Source organism: Alligator mississippiensis, chromosome 1, assembly GCF_030867095.1.
Source record: "Alligator mississippiensis isolate rAllMis1 chromosome 1, rAllMis1, whole genome shotgun sequence".
Taxonomy (NCBI): Eukaryota; Metazoa; Chordata; order Crocodylia; family Alligatoridae; genus Alligator; species Alligator mississippiensis.
In genome coordinates this window covers 349638884-349656276 of record NC_081824.1, presented here as the reverse complement: position 1 = coordinate 349656276, position 17393 = coordinate 349638884, and the positions used below count along the sequence as shown (strand labels likewise).

General features: G+C 43.3%; 2 protein-coding genes across 14 annotated transcripts in view; both read right to left on the bottom strand.

The window, feature by feature from the left end:
* The window catches only part of CCDC138 (coiled-coil domain containing 138), a 120957-nt gene extending 113691 nt beyond the window's left edge, over positions 1-7266 (bottom strand). For 10 of the 12 annotated variants that reach the window (XM_059721041.1, XM_059721040.1, XM_059721038.1 and 7 more), the window contains exons 1-2: positions 7121-7266; positions 1887-1947 (exon numbers count right to left, since the gene is read on the bottom strand). In XM_059721041.1, the coding sequence (XP_059577024.1) occupies positions 1887-1947; positions 7121-7198 (139 nt within the window). In that variant the 5' untranslated portion in view covers positions 7199-7266. The remainder of the gene's footprint in view (positions 1-1886; positions 1948-7120) is intronic. The other 2 variants (XM_059721035.1, XM_019484999.1) reach the window with 2 other exon arrangements.
* A 4817-nt stretch (positions 7267-12083) lies between these two features.
* Positions 12084-17393, bottom strand: part of RGPD4 (RANBP2 like and GRIP domain containing 4) — a 54478-nt gene continuing 49168 nt past the window's right edge. For both annotated transcript variants that reach the window (XM_059721032.1, XM_059721033.1), the window contains exons 27-29: positions 15970-16243; positions 15455-15789; positions 12084-13817 (exon numbers count right to left, since the gene is read on the bottom strand). In XM_059721032.1, coding sequence (XP_059577015.1) covers positions 13512-13817; positions 15455-15789; positions 15970-16243 — 915 coding nt within the window. In that variant the 3' untranslated portion in view covers positions 12084-13511. The remainder of the gene's footprint in view (positions 13818-15454; positions 15790-15969; positions 16244-17393) is intronic.

Below are 17393 nucleotides of genomic sequence, written 5' to 3'. Positions count from 1 at the left end.
ATTTGATATCTTTTATTAGACCAACCCAAATGGTTGGAGAATAGTTATTAAGCAAGCTTTCGGGTTCAAAAACCCTTTGTCAGGCTAAGGAAGCTGCAGCAGTTGGTGTGTGCTCTTCCTGGATGGAATGAAAAGTAAACAAGCCAGAGGCTGGGCTGGGCTGGGCTGGGGAGTCAGTTGCCAGGCAGATTATAATGTATCAAAAATCCAATGTCTATGTTTAGTCCATGATCTCTAGTATCCAGAAGGTTGATGAAATGGAGCTCATAGGCTCGTCTCTGGGAAGTGCTGTGTAAGTTTCCCTTGAGGATCAGGACTGAGAGATTGGAGAGAGAGTGGCCCTCCTGTGAGAAATGTGCCTCCACCGGTAATTGAGTGTTATATTAGAACACTCTTTCGGACTCGATGATCTATTGAGGTCCCTTCCAACCCTAGCATCTATGAATCTATGAAACATGGTCTAGTAAGTAAGGAATTACATTCAGATGGAGAAATATTAGAATAACTTGCAACTTAGAAGTGTTATTACTGATTTAAAAATAAGACAATGTGCAGCTTATGATACTGTTATAGATCTTTTTAAAAACTTTGGTTGATGATACTATTTCAGAAACCTCAGATTTGCTTTCAAGTAAGATTTGTCTTTGTGAAGTTTTACAGCTTGGATTCCTATGCTAATTTGCTTTAAAATTTCAGCTCTGACATAATATCTTTTTAGTTGCAATTCTTGAGTGCCAGGATGGTAAGAAGTATTACTCACAAATACTTAAGGAGTATCTTTGGTCTTAAGTTTGTTAAATATATTAAGGAGCAAACAGAGTATATAAATGTATTATAGAACTATTATAAAATGTCTAAAATGATTATAAGTTCCCTGTTTTATTTTTTTTTTATTATTTATATCACAAGGCATTTGATTGCCCCCTCCAGCCAACAATCTCTATTTATTAGTGGCATCTGGACATAACATGAATGCAAATACATTTCTATAAAAGGAAAAAATGCCTCACAAATTATACCTCCTATCACCTTTATTCAGCATGAAGGTATAAGTCAGCTTTATCCCTCAACTTCCTTTATATGCAATACCCCCTATCACAACTACTCTCCCAAAACACACACACACACACACACACACACACACACACACACACACACACACACACACACACACATTCCATGCCCCAATAACACCTTGGGGGGCTCTAATCCACTTGCACCACCCACCAGTGCTGGGTAAACCCCAGATGTAAATCCTTCCCCTCCCTTCTCCCAAACTGGAACTCGATCCCCCAACCTCCCACACCCAACAGCAAACATCTGCTTGGTCAGGGGGAATGCTGTAATTCATAGCACTTCCTGCAAAGCACTAGGAATCACAGCAGGGAGCTACAAGTCTGTCAGTGCCCTATAGGAGCAATGACCTTCCTCTTCATCCCCATAAAGTAGGGTGTCAAACTTACAGCTTGTGGAGCCATATCATGCAGCCTGTGGGGCTTATACAAAAGCCAGGAATTGAGGGGCACTGAGGACAGGAGGGGCCCACTGCTGAAATCAGGGGCATGGTGGTCCAGATCCAGCCTGAGGGGTGAGGTCAGTTTAATATTTCTGCCATAAAGCACCGACCACTCCTCTCCTCACAACCCATCCAAACCTGCAGCACAGGAAAACTCTTTTAGAGTTTCCCTGGAGATTTTACGTACGCTCCTAGGTTGGTACCTGATTTTCACATACGCCAGCCAAGACAAGTTTATCTCCCCCACAGAAAAAGTATAAGCATACTTTCCTAAGCACTCTTAATTCTTAAGAGAAATTTAAGAGAAATGAATTGTAATTCTGAATCCTTTTAATAAAAACATCTGGAGCATCCTTTTCTCTTGTATTACCTGTGTACGTTGGGGAATTCTCACTTTTAGATTTGGTCCGTAATGCACCTGAAAGACAATCCTTAAAAAAAACCAAACCACATACAAATAAATTGATCCCAGCACTTCTCATCATAATTGAATATAATTATGTATAACAGAATATACAATATATATATTATAAATATATATCATAATATAATATGTTTATTGTTTATAATCACTTCACTGTGAAACTCCTGCTAAAAAGTTGCTTGCTTTGAAAAAGGGATGACTTTTTCCTAACAAAAATGTGTGACCCTCATACACACAGAAGCAAACAAAAAATTAGTATGAAATTAATTTAGTTGTTTGTCCTAAAGTCTAAAAGAAAAGACTGCTATTTTTCCTTTTAAATACTTGAGTCCCTCAGATACTGCAGTGACAAGGTTCATTTAAACAAACAGACCTAAAAGCAAGTTAGGAAGGAACCAAAATGACTCCACTTAGTCCTATATTTTGCTCGTCACTCCAGAATTTTCAACTATTCTAATATTATAAAAGCCTTAATCTATCTGTCTGTCCATAATGCTTTATTTTGACTATGATTGGCTGACTGGAACAACCAATCAGGAGGCGGCGGTGGGGACAGTGAGGAGCTGGCCTCCCCCCGCTCCCTGGAGGCGGAGGCAATGGAATGGATGGAATGGGGAGGGTGAGGCCAGCAGTGCTGGCCCAGGCCTGCTGCTCCCCTCTCCCATGCCACCATGGTGGGCTGGATTCTCTCCACCCTTGGGCCCGGTCCTCCCCCACACCCCCCGCATCAGCAGGGAATGGGAGAGCAGGCCCAGACCCCAAGAGGGAGGAGGGAAGCGGGGAGTGGGCCTAGACAGGGAGAGGGAGGGATATGGGGCTCTGTCTCCACTCCATCATTCTTGATGGGTAACTGACTAGTTAACTTATAATAAATAATATCCTTAAAAACTACAGGAAAGAACTTAAGCATAAGTAGACTAGGTATGTCAGATTCAAAGCAAGTCTTGTGAAAAAAATACTTACGTGATGATATAATTAAAGAATGTATCATAATAAATAAAAAAAACAGTAATCCAGCACTTCCTAAGTACTTGACATTACAATCTCAATCTGAAAAAGGCCATAGGTCTACCCAGCCCATTGGCCTAGCATGGCTAAGGGAATCAAACTTTCTGTAGACAACAACACACAAAGGACTAATGCATCTAACTTGAAAAGAACTTACATTAACAGAATGTTAACAGAAAAGAAAAGAATGTTATTCTTTTAGATACAATTGTAACATTCATCATGCATCATTAGCAGGGATCTTGGTTTTCTCTGATTAAAAAAAATTCCTAATTTTCAGATTAAAAAAGTAACCAAAATCCACATTTTTCTGTGATTAAAATGAAACATCATAATATATTACTTTTTTATATCTAAAAATTGGGGATTTTCTTTATCAGAGAAAACCAGGATACCTGCTGATCAGCAGTAGGAGCTGAACTTCAGCTTTTCAGCAGAGTGCTTTTATCTGAGTTAACTAACTACATCAGCAAGCAAGCTGGAGAAAGCTGTTACTCCAGGAAGAAAATGGACTGGTGGGATTCACGACGTGATTGCTGGGAGGCTCTAATCTTTGCCTGGACTTGGAAAGAGGTGAAATTAAGATGACAAATAAGGAGGTGGATCCAAAATTTTCAGGATGGGGAGAATGGCCATGAAAACACATTTCACAGCCACTTCGCATGCACATGTTTTGGCCTCAAACACATATCCAACTGATGCTCTCAGAAAGTAGCATGGATTGCCTTATGTACCTAGCCTGAGGAGCTCAGGCCTCCACTTGCCTCAAACTACAGTTTCTGATAGTTCTCAAGTATTTCTAGTAAGGTATCCAGCTGCTGCTGACATAGTAATTAGCCTAGCAAAAGCTGAAACAGAAGTTCCTGGAACAAAGAAAAGACATCTGTATAGACCAAGGCTGTTCTTATGACAGAACGTAGGCCAGCTTCCCAAAGACAAGGCTGGGACAATGTAGTGCTAGGCATTCTAAGTAGTGCTAACACTTCTCCCAGTCCCATGGTATGACCCAAACTGAACTTCTTCTCTATTCTGTTTTCTATCAGCTCTTCAAATCATTATTCCTAACCTTCCCATGAGTTCAGCTTATAACCTTGGAAATATCTTCATCTTTTCTTCACTGTCATGCATCTAGTCACTGTCCAAATACTATCATTATTTCCTTCACATCACCGCTCATTACCCGACTTTCTTTCCTTTCAGACTACTAAAACTGAAGGTCCCAATCTTTCTTGATTAGTGCAGTCTCGTCGCTCAAGTCATTATGACAGCAATGTCTTTTATCCATCTCTAACAGACAAACACAACCACTGGTAAGTCTTATGCCCAAGGCACCCCTCAGAAAACACCTGCTCTACAGAAAAATAACTGAGCAATTCTTCTACTGCCAAGAGTTCAGAAAGACCACAATGAGTCAGAACATCACTGACATTATGAATTCCAATTTGAAATCTCTGGGTTTGCGCAGTGAATCAGACATAGGCATTGCATACCTAACACTAATGCAGAACAGCATACCGTGGCACCCTGAAAAGTATCTGATAGACAAGGCACCCTGGTTGAGAAAGGTTGTTAGCTGTGCTGGTCTGAAGTTAGTGAGAAGGCAGGGCAGATCTGTACATTTGTAGACCAACTAAGAGGAGTGGAGAGAGAGATAGAGAGACAGAGACAGAGAACATGTGCACAAGCTTTCCTGATTCCAAGTTCACTTCAGCTACTTAAGTGAACTTGGGTTAATACAGGCTTGTGCTTCATCCCTCTCTATATATAGATATTATTCAGTTGATAGATATAAAGGTGCCAATCTACCCTGCCCTCTCCCTGTCTGAGTTTTGACTATGTTTTAGGAGCATCTTGCTCTGAAGGTAGGCCACCACCCACCCCCAGCTGTTGGACTGCTGCCAACCTACTTCTGATGTAGCAATCAATATTCCTCACTGCTGATGTCCTGGCTTTGTGCAGCAGGTGTGGCCTGTAGAGCTGCAGGTTGCCACCCCCTGCGCTAATTCCATGACAATTTAATTTCATTAAGAGCCTTTGATGTAGGATTTTCAAAAAGCTTGTGGAAAAGCCTAGATAGGCTATATCAGTGGTACTCAACTTCATGGTGTTGCCATTTGGCCCAAGGGAGGGGATCCCCACAGGTCCAGAAATCTGTAGGTGGGGAAGCCACAGCAGCATTAACTGCCGCTCCCCTGCTGCCAGAGTTCTGATGTGTGGGGAGCCGTAGACTTTAAATGCTGAAGGCTGCAAGTGAGGGGAGTGGGAAAAAACCCTGGTCATAGAAACCCCTATTCACTCCCCATTTCAGCACTCACTCTCTGCCACTGTGCAACACAAGCATATTTGTTATGCTCAAGGGATTGTGGGCCCACCAAGGAAAAACTGTAAGCCTCCCTTAATAAGGGAGGCTATTGGGGACACATCAACTAAATACAGGGGGCTTAAAGAGAAGTCAGGAAAGTGAAGTCACAGGTTAATAATAAAGGAGCCAGAAGGGGACACTGAAAAGAACACACCAGTCAGCGCCTACTGCTCCCTGAACAAGTTGAGGGAACCTGTAGATGCCAAGTAGTGAAACTCTGCCTGGAGTCAATAATGGAGGAGGCAGAAGACAGCCCCATAACTTGCCTGGGTTCCCTCTAGCCAGAGCCTCCTTTCTGGCCTGGTAGACAGCCAGCTTGGCAAGGTCCAGGAAGAGGTTGACCAGAGGTCCTGGAGCTTGGCAGGGCCATGGATGGGGACCATGTAAACAAAAAGGTGGGGGGGGAAGGGCAAGGGACTCAGCACCTCAGCAGAAGGTTCAGGTGGAGGTGGAAGAAGACCACAACCTGGTGCACTTGAGCCATGCATGCACTGGGGTCTCTCCTGGCTGGCAAAGGGGCAGCTGTTGGGGGTGTCTGTAAAGTATGCCCAATACCTGCCTGTGGCAACAACTCAGTGCAGGCCTTTAATATACCATTGGGAAACCTGGGCCACTGCCCACCAAGTATATTATAAGCCTCCCTTAATAAGGGAGTCCACTAACTGCCCATCAACTCATTACTTGGGACAACTGAGAAAAAGAAAACATGGATAACAGCAAGGGTCAGATGTTGATAACAAGCACTGCGGGGCAGGTGGTCCACCAAGCAGATCACACTGGCCAGAGCCCACTGGCTCTCAAAGGACCAGTGGACACTGCCTGGTGAAACCTTGCCCAGACGTGAGCAGATAAGGAAGAGGAAAATGGCCCCACAGTAGCTGGGGGTCCTTTCAGCCAGAGCCTCCTTCCTGGTTAGGTAGAGGGCCAGCTTAGCCAGGGCCAGGCCTATTTGTCACCCTTTAATCACATGGGCCCAGCCCACCAAGTTTCTCATTAGAGAGCGTGGAGGCTACAGGAAAAGGGGGCAACACATTTCTTGGGACAAATAATTAAAAAAACCCCAAAAAACCCCAGGGATGGCAGTGCTGGTTAGAGGTTCAAAAAAAAGTGCCAAGCGGGGAGACCAAGCAGAGCACAGCAGACTGTACCCACCGGCCCTCAAACTAGTCCAAGGACCCAGCAGACGCTGTCCAGTGATACTCTGCTCAGAGACAGGAGCGAAGGGCAAGGAAAGTAGCCCCACAGTCTGCGGGGACCCTCCCGGCCAGAGCCTCCTTCCTGGTCAGGTACAACCAGCTTGGCCAGGGCCAGGGCCAGGAGGAGGGTGACCAGGAGGTGCCAGGGCTTGGCAGGGCCATGGATGGGAAGCATGTGAACAGGGAAGGTGGGAGGCAGGAGCCTGGGGATACAGGGGGCATCCCTCTGGGCACTGCTGGGGGCAAAGGCACAAGCTCCCCACAGAGGGCTGGGGGAGGCCAGGTTTGACCAGCACATGGCAGCTCTGAGAGGGGTAGCACCCCACCCCAGGCCAGGTCTGTGGTCTCCACCCCCTGCTGGTCCAGCCCCACTTCCTTTGCCCCCATCCTACTCCTACTCCTACCCTTTCCTCCTGCAGCCAATCCTGCGGCTCATATTAGCACCGCACCTCACCTCCCCCCAGCCAATCCTGGGGCTTCCCTGGCCCTACATATTAGGTCCCGCCCCCTCTTCTCCAGCCAATCCCGGAGCTCCCCCGCCCCTGCCCGGCAACGTGCGCGCTCTCAACCCAAAGGGGGGAGGGGCGACTCCCCCCGCCCCAGCACTCCCTCACCCCCGCGGGTCCCGTGTTCATGCGCAGGTAGCGCCGCCTCAGGCGCTCCAGGGAGCGGCTCAGAGCCGGACTCGCCATAAGCCCCTGGCCTTCGCGCCCGCCTGCAGCCGTCCGCGGGATCCGACCCCCCCCGCCTCTGGGAGTGAAGAAGCACCGCGCATGCGCCGGGGGAGGGGCGGTCGGAGCTGGAAGCAGGCGCAGGAGACGCGCGGTCGCTCTGCGGCTGCGCGGCAGGGGGCGCTCCGGGGTAGTTCCCCCCCGGAGGGGGCCGCGCTGGACGCTCCCACCGCGTGTGCCCCTGCGAGAAGAGGCAGATGGTATATTCTGGAGGGGGTGGTGCAGCCCGCCTATTGGCTGATACCTGGGCGTTCCGTGCTGCCCTCCCGCCCCACCCCCGGGCGGCTTGCGCGGGGGTCGCGGAGACCGTGTTGAAGTGTTTGTCGGCAGCTCCGCTATGGTTTGACCACTGTCCATGAAAAGTCCTCTCTGCACCCCAACCCCTGATTGAGAATCACTAAAGGAGCAACTGCAATCTCTGAAGTGAAAGAACTAGAGCAGAGCTCCATGCAACACCTCTGCCTAGTTCTGGTGGCAAGGCAAGGGCAGGCTTGTCCTGCCCACCCCGGGTGGGTGGCCCTTGTCACTACAGTCAACAAGCCCACCTTACTTTGAGGCTGGAAGGAGCTGGCCATCCATGTGCCTCCCTCCACACTGATGAAGCCAGCAGGAGCTTACCAAAGTTTATGCTCTATATCAGTGGTTCTCAACCCTTCTTTAAGACTCGATATTCCCCTCCCCCCAGAACATGCCTGCCCTTTTGTTTTTGCTGTCTTTCTGACTAGAAAAATACTAGAACAGTTCACTTGCCAAGAACTCAGACCATGGACTTGGCATCTCTCAGTTTAATCTCATGAATCATGTTTGCACACTCAACAGTGCTAATGTTGCCTGGCACCCCTGAGAGGATCTCAAGGCACCCCAGTTGAGAACCACTGCTCTATGTCTTAGGTAGTCTGTAAGTGCAAATCTACCCTGCCTTGTCCCTCCATGGGGACATGCTCTGTATTTAGATAATTTTACAGCAGTGGAAAACAAGCAGCATTTCAGAACAGCATAAGGTAGGATGATGGCCTTGGCCACATGGAAATCAAGCTGCTTCTCTCAGTGTCACTCTAATCTTGGGAATTATGGGGAAGATGCTTTGGTTGGCTGGGCTCCATCCTGCTTAGGCTTTACAGCCATGCAGGGAAAACTACAAGCATCCAGATCAGGATGATGCAGTTAATATAGGACAGTGCTTCCGGCCCCACAGACCTCATGAGTGGCAGCGGATAATGGTGCATGCGGGGTCCTCCTGTCAGTCTGCAGATGTTATAACAGAGCATGCTAGCCTGATCCCACACACTTGGATTCAGCCATTGAGTGACTACTCGTGCCAATGTGATCTAGCATGCAGGGACACTATCCATGAGACTCTCCAGAGGTCAGAAACTTGGCAGCAGGGGGGCGTCAATTAATACTGCTAGGGCTGCCTTGCCACTGTATTTCCAAACTTGTGGGCAGCCCCTCAAGCCAAATGACAGCTCTGAGCTAAATGAGGTCCACAACAGGAGGTGGGGCACTACTGATATAGTGTAGCTGACCTTTTTTGTAAGCTCTTTGAAAATCCTGCATCAGAAGTTTTTAATGAAACTAAATGGTCACAGAATTAGAGCAGAGGTACCTGCAGCCCACATCTGGCCTGCAAAGCCAGAACATCAGCAATGAGAGGAATTGATTGCCAAGTCAGGAGTGCGGTGGCAACATCCAAGAGCTGGGGACCTTCAGAGCAAGTTGCTTTTAAAACATTGTCAAAGTGTTGAATTAGAGGCAAGTTAGAGTTGTGAATCAGGAACTGGCGGAACAGAATAGTTATAAATAGTCAGTTCTTACAGGGGAAGGAATATGTAGGGACCTACAGAAATTGTGATCGTGCAATTTTCACAGAAACTGCAAATTCAGGTGGGCTCTGAGAAAAAGTGTGGGCTCTGTAATTTTGGTGAAAGAAAAAAAAAGATGCAAGAGAAAAGGGTGAGAAGCCCTCTAGAGTCCTAAAAGCACAGGGGAGAGGACAGCTGTGGGATGGGGACAGCAAATCAGAGGCTAAACCCCTGACAGGCTCAGTTCAGGAACCAGTCTGGGGCCAGCCAGGGAAGGTTTTGGTGCCAGCTTTTGAAGCACCCACAGGCATGTCACTACAGCATACTGCAGACTGAGGAGGAGCAGGGTTAATGAACACCAAGGAATTCTCCAAGACAGACAAATACGTTTCAGTGCTGCACCATGTAGGACAGTATCCTGCAGGGACCTTGCACACAGGAGGCAGACTCTTTTGTACTGCCTGCAGTGTAACTTTGGATGTGTGGAGGAAAACAAGCATACATCAATACGTCAGGGTCTGAGGCACACATGAAGTGAAAGGCTGTTGCGACCGTGTCCTCCCTGTTTAAAAGGACCGCAGGAAGCAGCTTGGTAAGGCGAGGCGCAGCGTTTTCCCTCATGGAGGCTTTCACAGCAGTGAACATCCTGCTGGAGAAACCTGATCACCCCAAGTTAAGGGACTATGTGAAACAACACATGCCCAATGCTAGCAGTTTTCCACATGCCAACTGTCTTCATCAAGACCATCTCCCTGCTGCAATTGCTTCACATGTACAGTCTACAAATGCTGCCTTGGCAGAGTATGAATCCTCCATTGAGGCTGATGAATCCACTGACCCCCAAGATAAAGTGTTCATAAGCACATAGTTATTTGTACCAGGGAGCTGGACAGATCAGGACCCTGCCTGTCTTTCAAACAGAGCCAGTTCATCTTGCCTGTCATTTTTTCTATCGCATTGCAAGCAATTGTGAAAGTAATTGTCTGCTATGGGAAAGATTTTAACAAGATCTCAGCATTCATGTCCAGCAATGCCATTTACATGTGCAAGACTTTCTCTGATGTGCTTGAATGAGTGCTGCTCAATGCAGGTCACATTACTTGCAATGCACACATTCTGCCTTTAGCAAGGGACAGATAGCAGTTTCCTGATGTGGATAGCTTGGTGTCTTCCTTCAAGAAAACCTTCAAGCACTGTCCAGGACATAAGGTCTGGTACAGGGAGTCCTTTGCCAGTCAAAATGGGAACTCACATGGCACTGTGCTGCTGCCACCAGAGCCTGTGCTCACACGGTAGAATTCATGATTTAGCACAGTCCATTACCACATCAAGCATATGTAGCACTACCAGCATGTTTCGAGTGAGGAGCTAGAAGTCACACCTAGCACACAGTGCATGCTTAAACTTTACAGGCTCTTAGGGCAAGGCAACATTTAAGATCAAATGACGACTGTGGTTGACAGTGCTACCTGGTTCATGGAGCTCCTACCATGGTTTGAAAGCTGGCAGGCTGTGATAGCAGACAGATTTGATAAACTGGGCCAAAGATGGGGCATTTCAAGAACTATCAAGCTATCCTCATGAAAAGCAACACAGAAGGGACCTATTTCAGGCAACAGCTGTGAAGCTGAAGCAGTATTACAGGTATCACTGCCACCACAGTTCAGACAGCTGGCTGCCTCCTTTCTTAGTGCTGTTCACATCTTGGACCCCAATCAGGTGCCTATTCCAAGCTGTGAGCCTCAGCTGCTGCAAGCAAGCCTGGGATGGGGGAAAGAGCACTACACTGAACATGCTGCTTATATGAACTTTATCAGTACTGGATACCTGTGTTCTGGGACTCTGTGACTGATTTTCCACATCTTTACACCCTGGCAAGATGCTGCCTCATCATTCCAATGAACTCAGAGATGTTGAGCATGCCATCTCTGTGTATGGACAAGTGCTCACCCCACAGAGCCTGTCTGCAGCAACTGTGGCTGAATGCAGCACGCTTGCATTTAATACCTAGCACAAATTGCTTGTCTCAAGGTTATCATTTAGTTTTAGTAAACTCCTTTTTATGTCCTTTAATACAGCATATATAGTTGACATTAGTTAACAAAGTGTAAATAGCTGATATTAGTTAGCATTCATGCTGTACATAAATTTATTTTAATAAGATACTTCAGTTTAGAGTTTAACTAAATGCTGAGATGGTATTAGTTACAATTCATGGCATGCATAACTTTAAGCACTTTAAAATCAAATATTAAACTAGAGTGCTTAATACAGCATCAGTTAACAGCTTCTGTAGGCTTAATCCCCTGATTAGGCCTACAGAAGCCATTAAGGGAAACATTGTTAAGCAATTTAAGTGGCAGTTGGAGTCATCTGACAACCTCCAGGGAGGAGCAGGACTGCCAGGGACCCTTGCCCAGAAGTATAGGGGGGCCTGCCAACCCATGAAAATAGCAGCCAGCCCTGGGATCCACCTACAAAATTAGTTGGCCACCTCCTTGAGTTCAGTAGATCCCTAGGAATATGAAGTGGGGTCTGCAAGGGGTGTGCACAAACAATTTTGTATGTTCATAGGTGGTTTGAGGTAAGACGAATAGTGACATGACTGAGTTGGCAGATGACACTAAGTCATTCAAAATGGTACGAACAGCAGCTGACTAGAGAACTGCAAGAGGATCTTAGAAATTGAGTGAATGGACAACAAAAAGGGCAAATGAAGTTTCACATTGATGAGTACAGAAATGACACCTCAGGAAAGAATAGCCTGAGATGCACTTAAACAGTGATATAGGTTCTACAATAACTGTCACTCAAAGAGAGCGTGGGAGTTACTGCAGATAATTCACTAAAAACTCTGACCCAATGGTGTTTAAAAAGGTATTTAGAACGATCTAAACATTACATCTTTCTACACTCATCCTAAAATATCCCAACTTTACTAAAATGTTTTGGAATTCTGGTAGAGCTGAAGTTAAGAAACAATTCAGAAGTTCACTGTTTCCTTGATTGCTTTTATACCAGTAGACCAGAAAAAACACACCAAATTCCCAATTCAATTTTATTTAAATTTAGGCAAAAACAATGCAAAAAGTTTCATTTTACATTGAACTATTTTTTATATAACTATCTATTGATAAAGTGTAATAAAATCATGGTGATTTGAATCTTGTTGCTACTCAACTACAGTTTGAAGTCATGAGGATGGAAAGCTCCAGACTCGTTTATTTAGCTCCACAAGTTTAAAGCAACAGAAAACCATGGATGCTTTACATTTTGTTTACTTTTAAAAAGTCACAAAGAAAGAACAGAACAGAAAACACATTTCTGCAATCCTCCCCACCTTTTCTAGCTTAATTCATATTGTAAAACTGATTATTTTACAAAACTGACATTATGAATAACGTATTTTATTAAAAGTGAAAAGATTGTTTTTTATATATGAAGGATTCACACATTACCTACATACTTCACAAAACTTTCGTAATTAAATTGCTTTAACTCATTAATCATGTTTATAAAAGGTTTAACAGAAAAAACCCTCTTTATTAATAAGTGTAATTTACACAATTACTTTGTTGCTCTGTACTAAATTTAAGCCAACATTTGCCATTCAGCAGAAACAAGCTATCATAAAAAGAACTAAAAACTGCATTTGCCCCAAATGATTCAAGCAGCATGGTGACAAAAAGGTCATCCGGTAACATTTGATGCAAGTCTGCAGAACAGTAGTTTTCAGGGTTTGTTTTTTTGTTTCCAGTTTTCCCACCCAATAAGCGTTACTAGGTTCATTTATCCTATAGTCAAATATTTTATTAGTAGTATCCTCTGTACATAGGAATAATATGTGCAGAAAAGCCTAATGACAAAAAGAGACCTTAATGTATCCATTAGATCTTGACAATGAAAGCCTATAACAACCTTACACAGGCAGTAATTTACCAACATCAGTGTTCAGGTACCCAAATACGACTCACAACACTACCAAGTAGCCAATACAAGCCTTTAGTGTATAAAACAAAGTGGTCCTGCTTACAGGGATGATGTTAAAAGGTGAATCCATTAGCTGTTTCCACATGTCTCCAGCACTTCCATACTAAATCCTCTTACTCAAGATGTTGATACATCAGAGCAGCAACCCAGAATAGCTGAAACGGTAATATTCCTTGTACAAACCAAAGTGAAGACACAGACCATTGCTTTAACAAGACTAGGATTTAATTTGAAAATGGACATTTAATACAAATGTCAGAATAACAAATACACCTGAAATGCACCAGTGCTTGAACTGTTTTATTTCACAACATGCAAAATCAATTAGAACACATTAAAAAAAAATACTTGGCTATAAAGCTGTAAATTTTACATTTATACATCAGAAGTGTTCATTTCAAAATGCTGAACATAATTGGCCAACAGGTAAACTTCAACTTAGGCTGTTAAAAGATTATTGGTATGAGGTTAAACCAATGATTCTATATTTGTCCACAGTCTGTAATAACAATTCTTCTGCTCACTGCTCCCTTGGGAGAACCAAAAGATTCCATCTTTTTTACAACATCCATGCCATCCTTCACAAATCCAAATACCACATGTTTAAAGTCCAAGTGTTCTGCTTTTTTAAGTGTAATAAAAAATTGAGAATTATTTGTGTCTCGGCCCCTATTTGCCATTGAGAGTAATCCAGGACCAGTGTGTTTCACTTCAAAGTTCTCATCCTCAAATGCCTCTCCGTAAATGGACCGTCCACCTGTTCCATCTTGTTTAGTGATATCTCCTCCCTGAAAATATTAAAGATTTATTAAAACTTCTAAACCCAAACATATTAATGAAGTAGAAACTTGCGGTTTTCCACCGAAAACAACTGCATTAGAAAATTAGAATTAGAGATAGTTTTTTCTTTTAGAACAAGATAATGTTTTTTCATGTTTCACTTTGCGCAAGCTAGACAAACATAAAGCAAACCAAAACTATTAGTTCTTCCCATGAGATTTTATTTCTTACCTTTCAAGTTGAGGACCAAACTGCAAAGCACCAAGTCTGCTCTTAGGTTAGGTACAGACATTAGGGGAAGGTTAGACTGCGTTGAAAATGGCTACCCAATCAAACTTAGTTCACCTAGATGTGGACCTTACACAAGTCAATCTTAGTGCAAATAGTACATAAGTTCAGGACACTTAAATTGGATCAGCTGTTTTTAGATCAATCAAAGCTAAACCTACCTCTGAGGTACACCTAACTTTAGGTTGGGTTGTCCATTTTTCAACTCATCTGTCTTGAACATCTGTACAGTTTCCAATTCAAGCCCAGGGCTGGGAAGCCTAGCTGTTGACCCCAGTCTCAAGGCTGTGCTTTTCCTACCCTCTCCCTGGCACTGGGCTATTTTTAGTGCCCCCTCCTGCCCTGAATGTCTGTACGCACCCTTATACTACTAGTATGATGTGTTCTGACTGAATCTGTTCTTGCATGTAAAGTGTTTGAAAATTTTACAAGGGTTGGCCCTGCAAAAACAGGCACATTCTTAAATTTATCTTTGTGAAAGAACACACAAATAAGCATAAACTTGCAATAGCATAAGATGTTCAGAAGCTAGTAGAGCTATTTAATGGCCTTCAGAATTAGAACTACATTCTCTATTCAGAAAGGTAATGCGATTTACAATCATATGGAACATTGGCATTACTAAGTGGCACAGCTGAAGATCACCACCCCTGGGACTTAAAAAAAAATAGAAAAAAAGAAATGGGTCAAAATGAAGTGAATATAAAGAATGCATTTAGTAAGTAGGTACACAGTAAGGCAAAGCATGAAATGAGGGGACCAACTACTATACCTGACCAGGTCTTATTAAATCCATTACCCTCCAAATTCTTAAATACTGACAAGATGTTGTAAATGCTATGAAAAGCCTCTGCCCCCAACTCCCCTCCAGGTGGTACCTACTGTCCATTATGTTTTCTATTTCAAGTGCAGATACATATTTGAAGTATGCAGGTAGATCAATACAAGCATTTGACTGGCAAAATCTTTCTTACTGGTTTTATACCAAGCCAGAACAAGCACTCCACTTGGCCTTTCCCAACCCAATATTTTTACTTGTAAATGAAAGTTTCCTATTTAAATCCCTGAGGCAATACAAAGAGATACAATACAAAAACAATACAAGAGAAAAAACACATTAAGAGAAAACATACGCACCATTTTTCAAATTAGATCTGAACTTTGGAACTAAGTAAAAACCCACCCAGTGAATTGAAAAGTTTTCTGTAAATCCACTTTAAAATAACAAGCAATTTTTGTTATAGGAAATCCTATGAAAATAATCGTATGTAATTTCTTCGTAAAGTCTGACAAAATGCCAGTCAGTCAAGATGGGTTTAGTTTACTCTTGCTTAAAAAGGTCTGAACTTCCACTTACCTGGCACATAAAATCAGGAACTATTCTAAAAAATGTGGAGTTCTTGAACCCAAATCCTTTTTCCCCTGTGCACAGGGCCCTGAAGTTTTCAGCAGTGCGAGGAACAATATTTGAAAAGAGTTCCATGGTTACGTGTCCTATTGGTTCATCATCAGCAGAAACTTCAAAATACACTACAGGGTTGCTCTCCTTTGACAGTCCTGCTGCCAAGGATACATGTTTTTTCTGCAGTTCTGATGAGCTTCGTTGGCATTCTTCAAACCTCCTCTTAAAAGAATCAGCCATTTCTTGGTTTTTAAACCTGACCGCAAGTTGTTCTACTTTTCCTTCACCATCTGAAATTCAAAATTCCCAAAAAGATTACTCCAAGCATATTCAGTATGTTTAAACAGAAACAAAAAAAAAAAACCTTTCAGTTGTCTTACGCACTGAAAAGTGTTGTATAGATGTTTCTCCAAGTCACACAATTCCCCCTCTTCGCATACCCCCAAAACATGACATCCACTAAAACTCACCAGAGTGATCTGCGGCAGTCCAAACTAAAGCATTGTTTGATGTATTCAAGGGCTTTAAGTTCATGGATTTTGTGATAATATGATTTGCACAGACTTTGAGAACCTGGTCCCTTCTCATCAGAATTCTGTAATATTTCTTCTGGGTATGGAAGAGGATCTTGATCTCTCCAACTCCACGTTCTTTCCACTGAGACACTTCCCTGTCCCATCTGTAGAGTTTTGCCCTCTCTTTGAAGAGAATTTCTTCATCTTCTTCTCCAGATTTAACTTCCACCTACAAAATAAGAAAATTCATGTTTTCCTGGACAGCACTATCACCACTGAATTTTTCATGCATATGGGAACCTTCGTAGTTGCTTTCCACTGTAGTCCTAGAGGTAGGTAATTATATTAGGCAGAAGGCAGGGCATGGTGACACCTTAAGACTTACTGGTTCAGAGAGACATAACCGAGGTGGTTGCCTATGAAAGTTTATACCTCTTTGAATCAGTTAGTCTATAAAGTTTCACTCTGACCTACTTTCTGCCATTGTAGTCCTAGTTCTGCACACTCTTAAGAAGACTTCCCTCAAACTTTTTTGCTTCAAACTCTGAACACAAATCCACAGCTAGAGGCGATATCTGCCTACACTTAAGTGGAACTGAACAAACTGTCTGAAACTGAATAAGAAAATTTAAAATTTAGGAGTAACTGACAAAGTTCTAGAATGGTTTCTAGTAGTCATACACTTTTCTAAGGCTTTATATAGCCACACTTTTTGTAGGGATCCCCACTACATTTCTGAGTTTTGTTGATAGACAGGTGTGCTGCAAGAATTTAATTTTTCTTTCTAATACATGCTAACAGCACTTCTTTAGTAGTATGCTATCTGTTGAACATTGGGTAGTGTCCTCAAAAAACTTGTTACATACTATGAGACCACTCAAGATAAACAATCATCTTTGTGTAAATAAAGTTTCTAGTCTCTACAGAAAAATGTTAAAAAAATGTTAGTTGCTGGAGTTCTTTTGGAGCAAGGAAATGCTTAAAAAGGTGTGGGTGTAGGAGTAAACAAGGTGATAAACCAGAGACGTTTTATGGAAGTACACATGAAGAGAAGGGAGAACAGTAATAGCAAGGAAGAAAAAACATAATAGCAAAAATGGAGCCACGTTATGCAGAATTTTAGAGAAGACATCAAGTTGATACAAGGAGCTTATTTCTAAGCTGAACTAAGTTAAGTTAACATTATAGACCGTGAAAATGAAGGTGCTCTTCACCCAGCATCTGTGGTTTGTAGCTTCTGGAATATGCTATTTCTCTCAGCTTAACTCTTAAGAGTCAAGGATGCTGCATATAAAAGGTACAGTATCTCAACTCCAAATGCTGTTTTAGTTCATGTTTATTGAAACCACATTAATTACTGTTGCATCAGTCTAGTTACA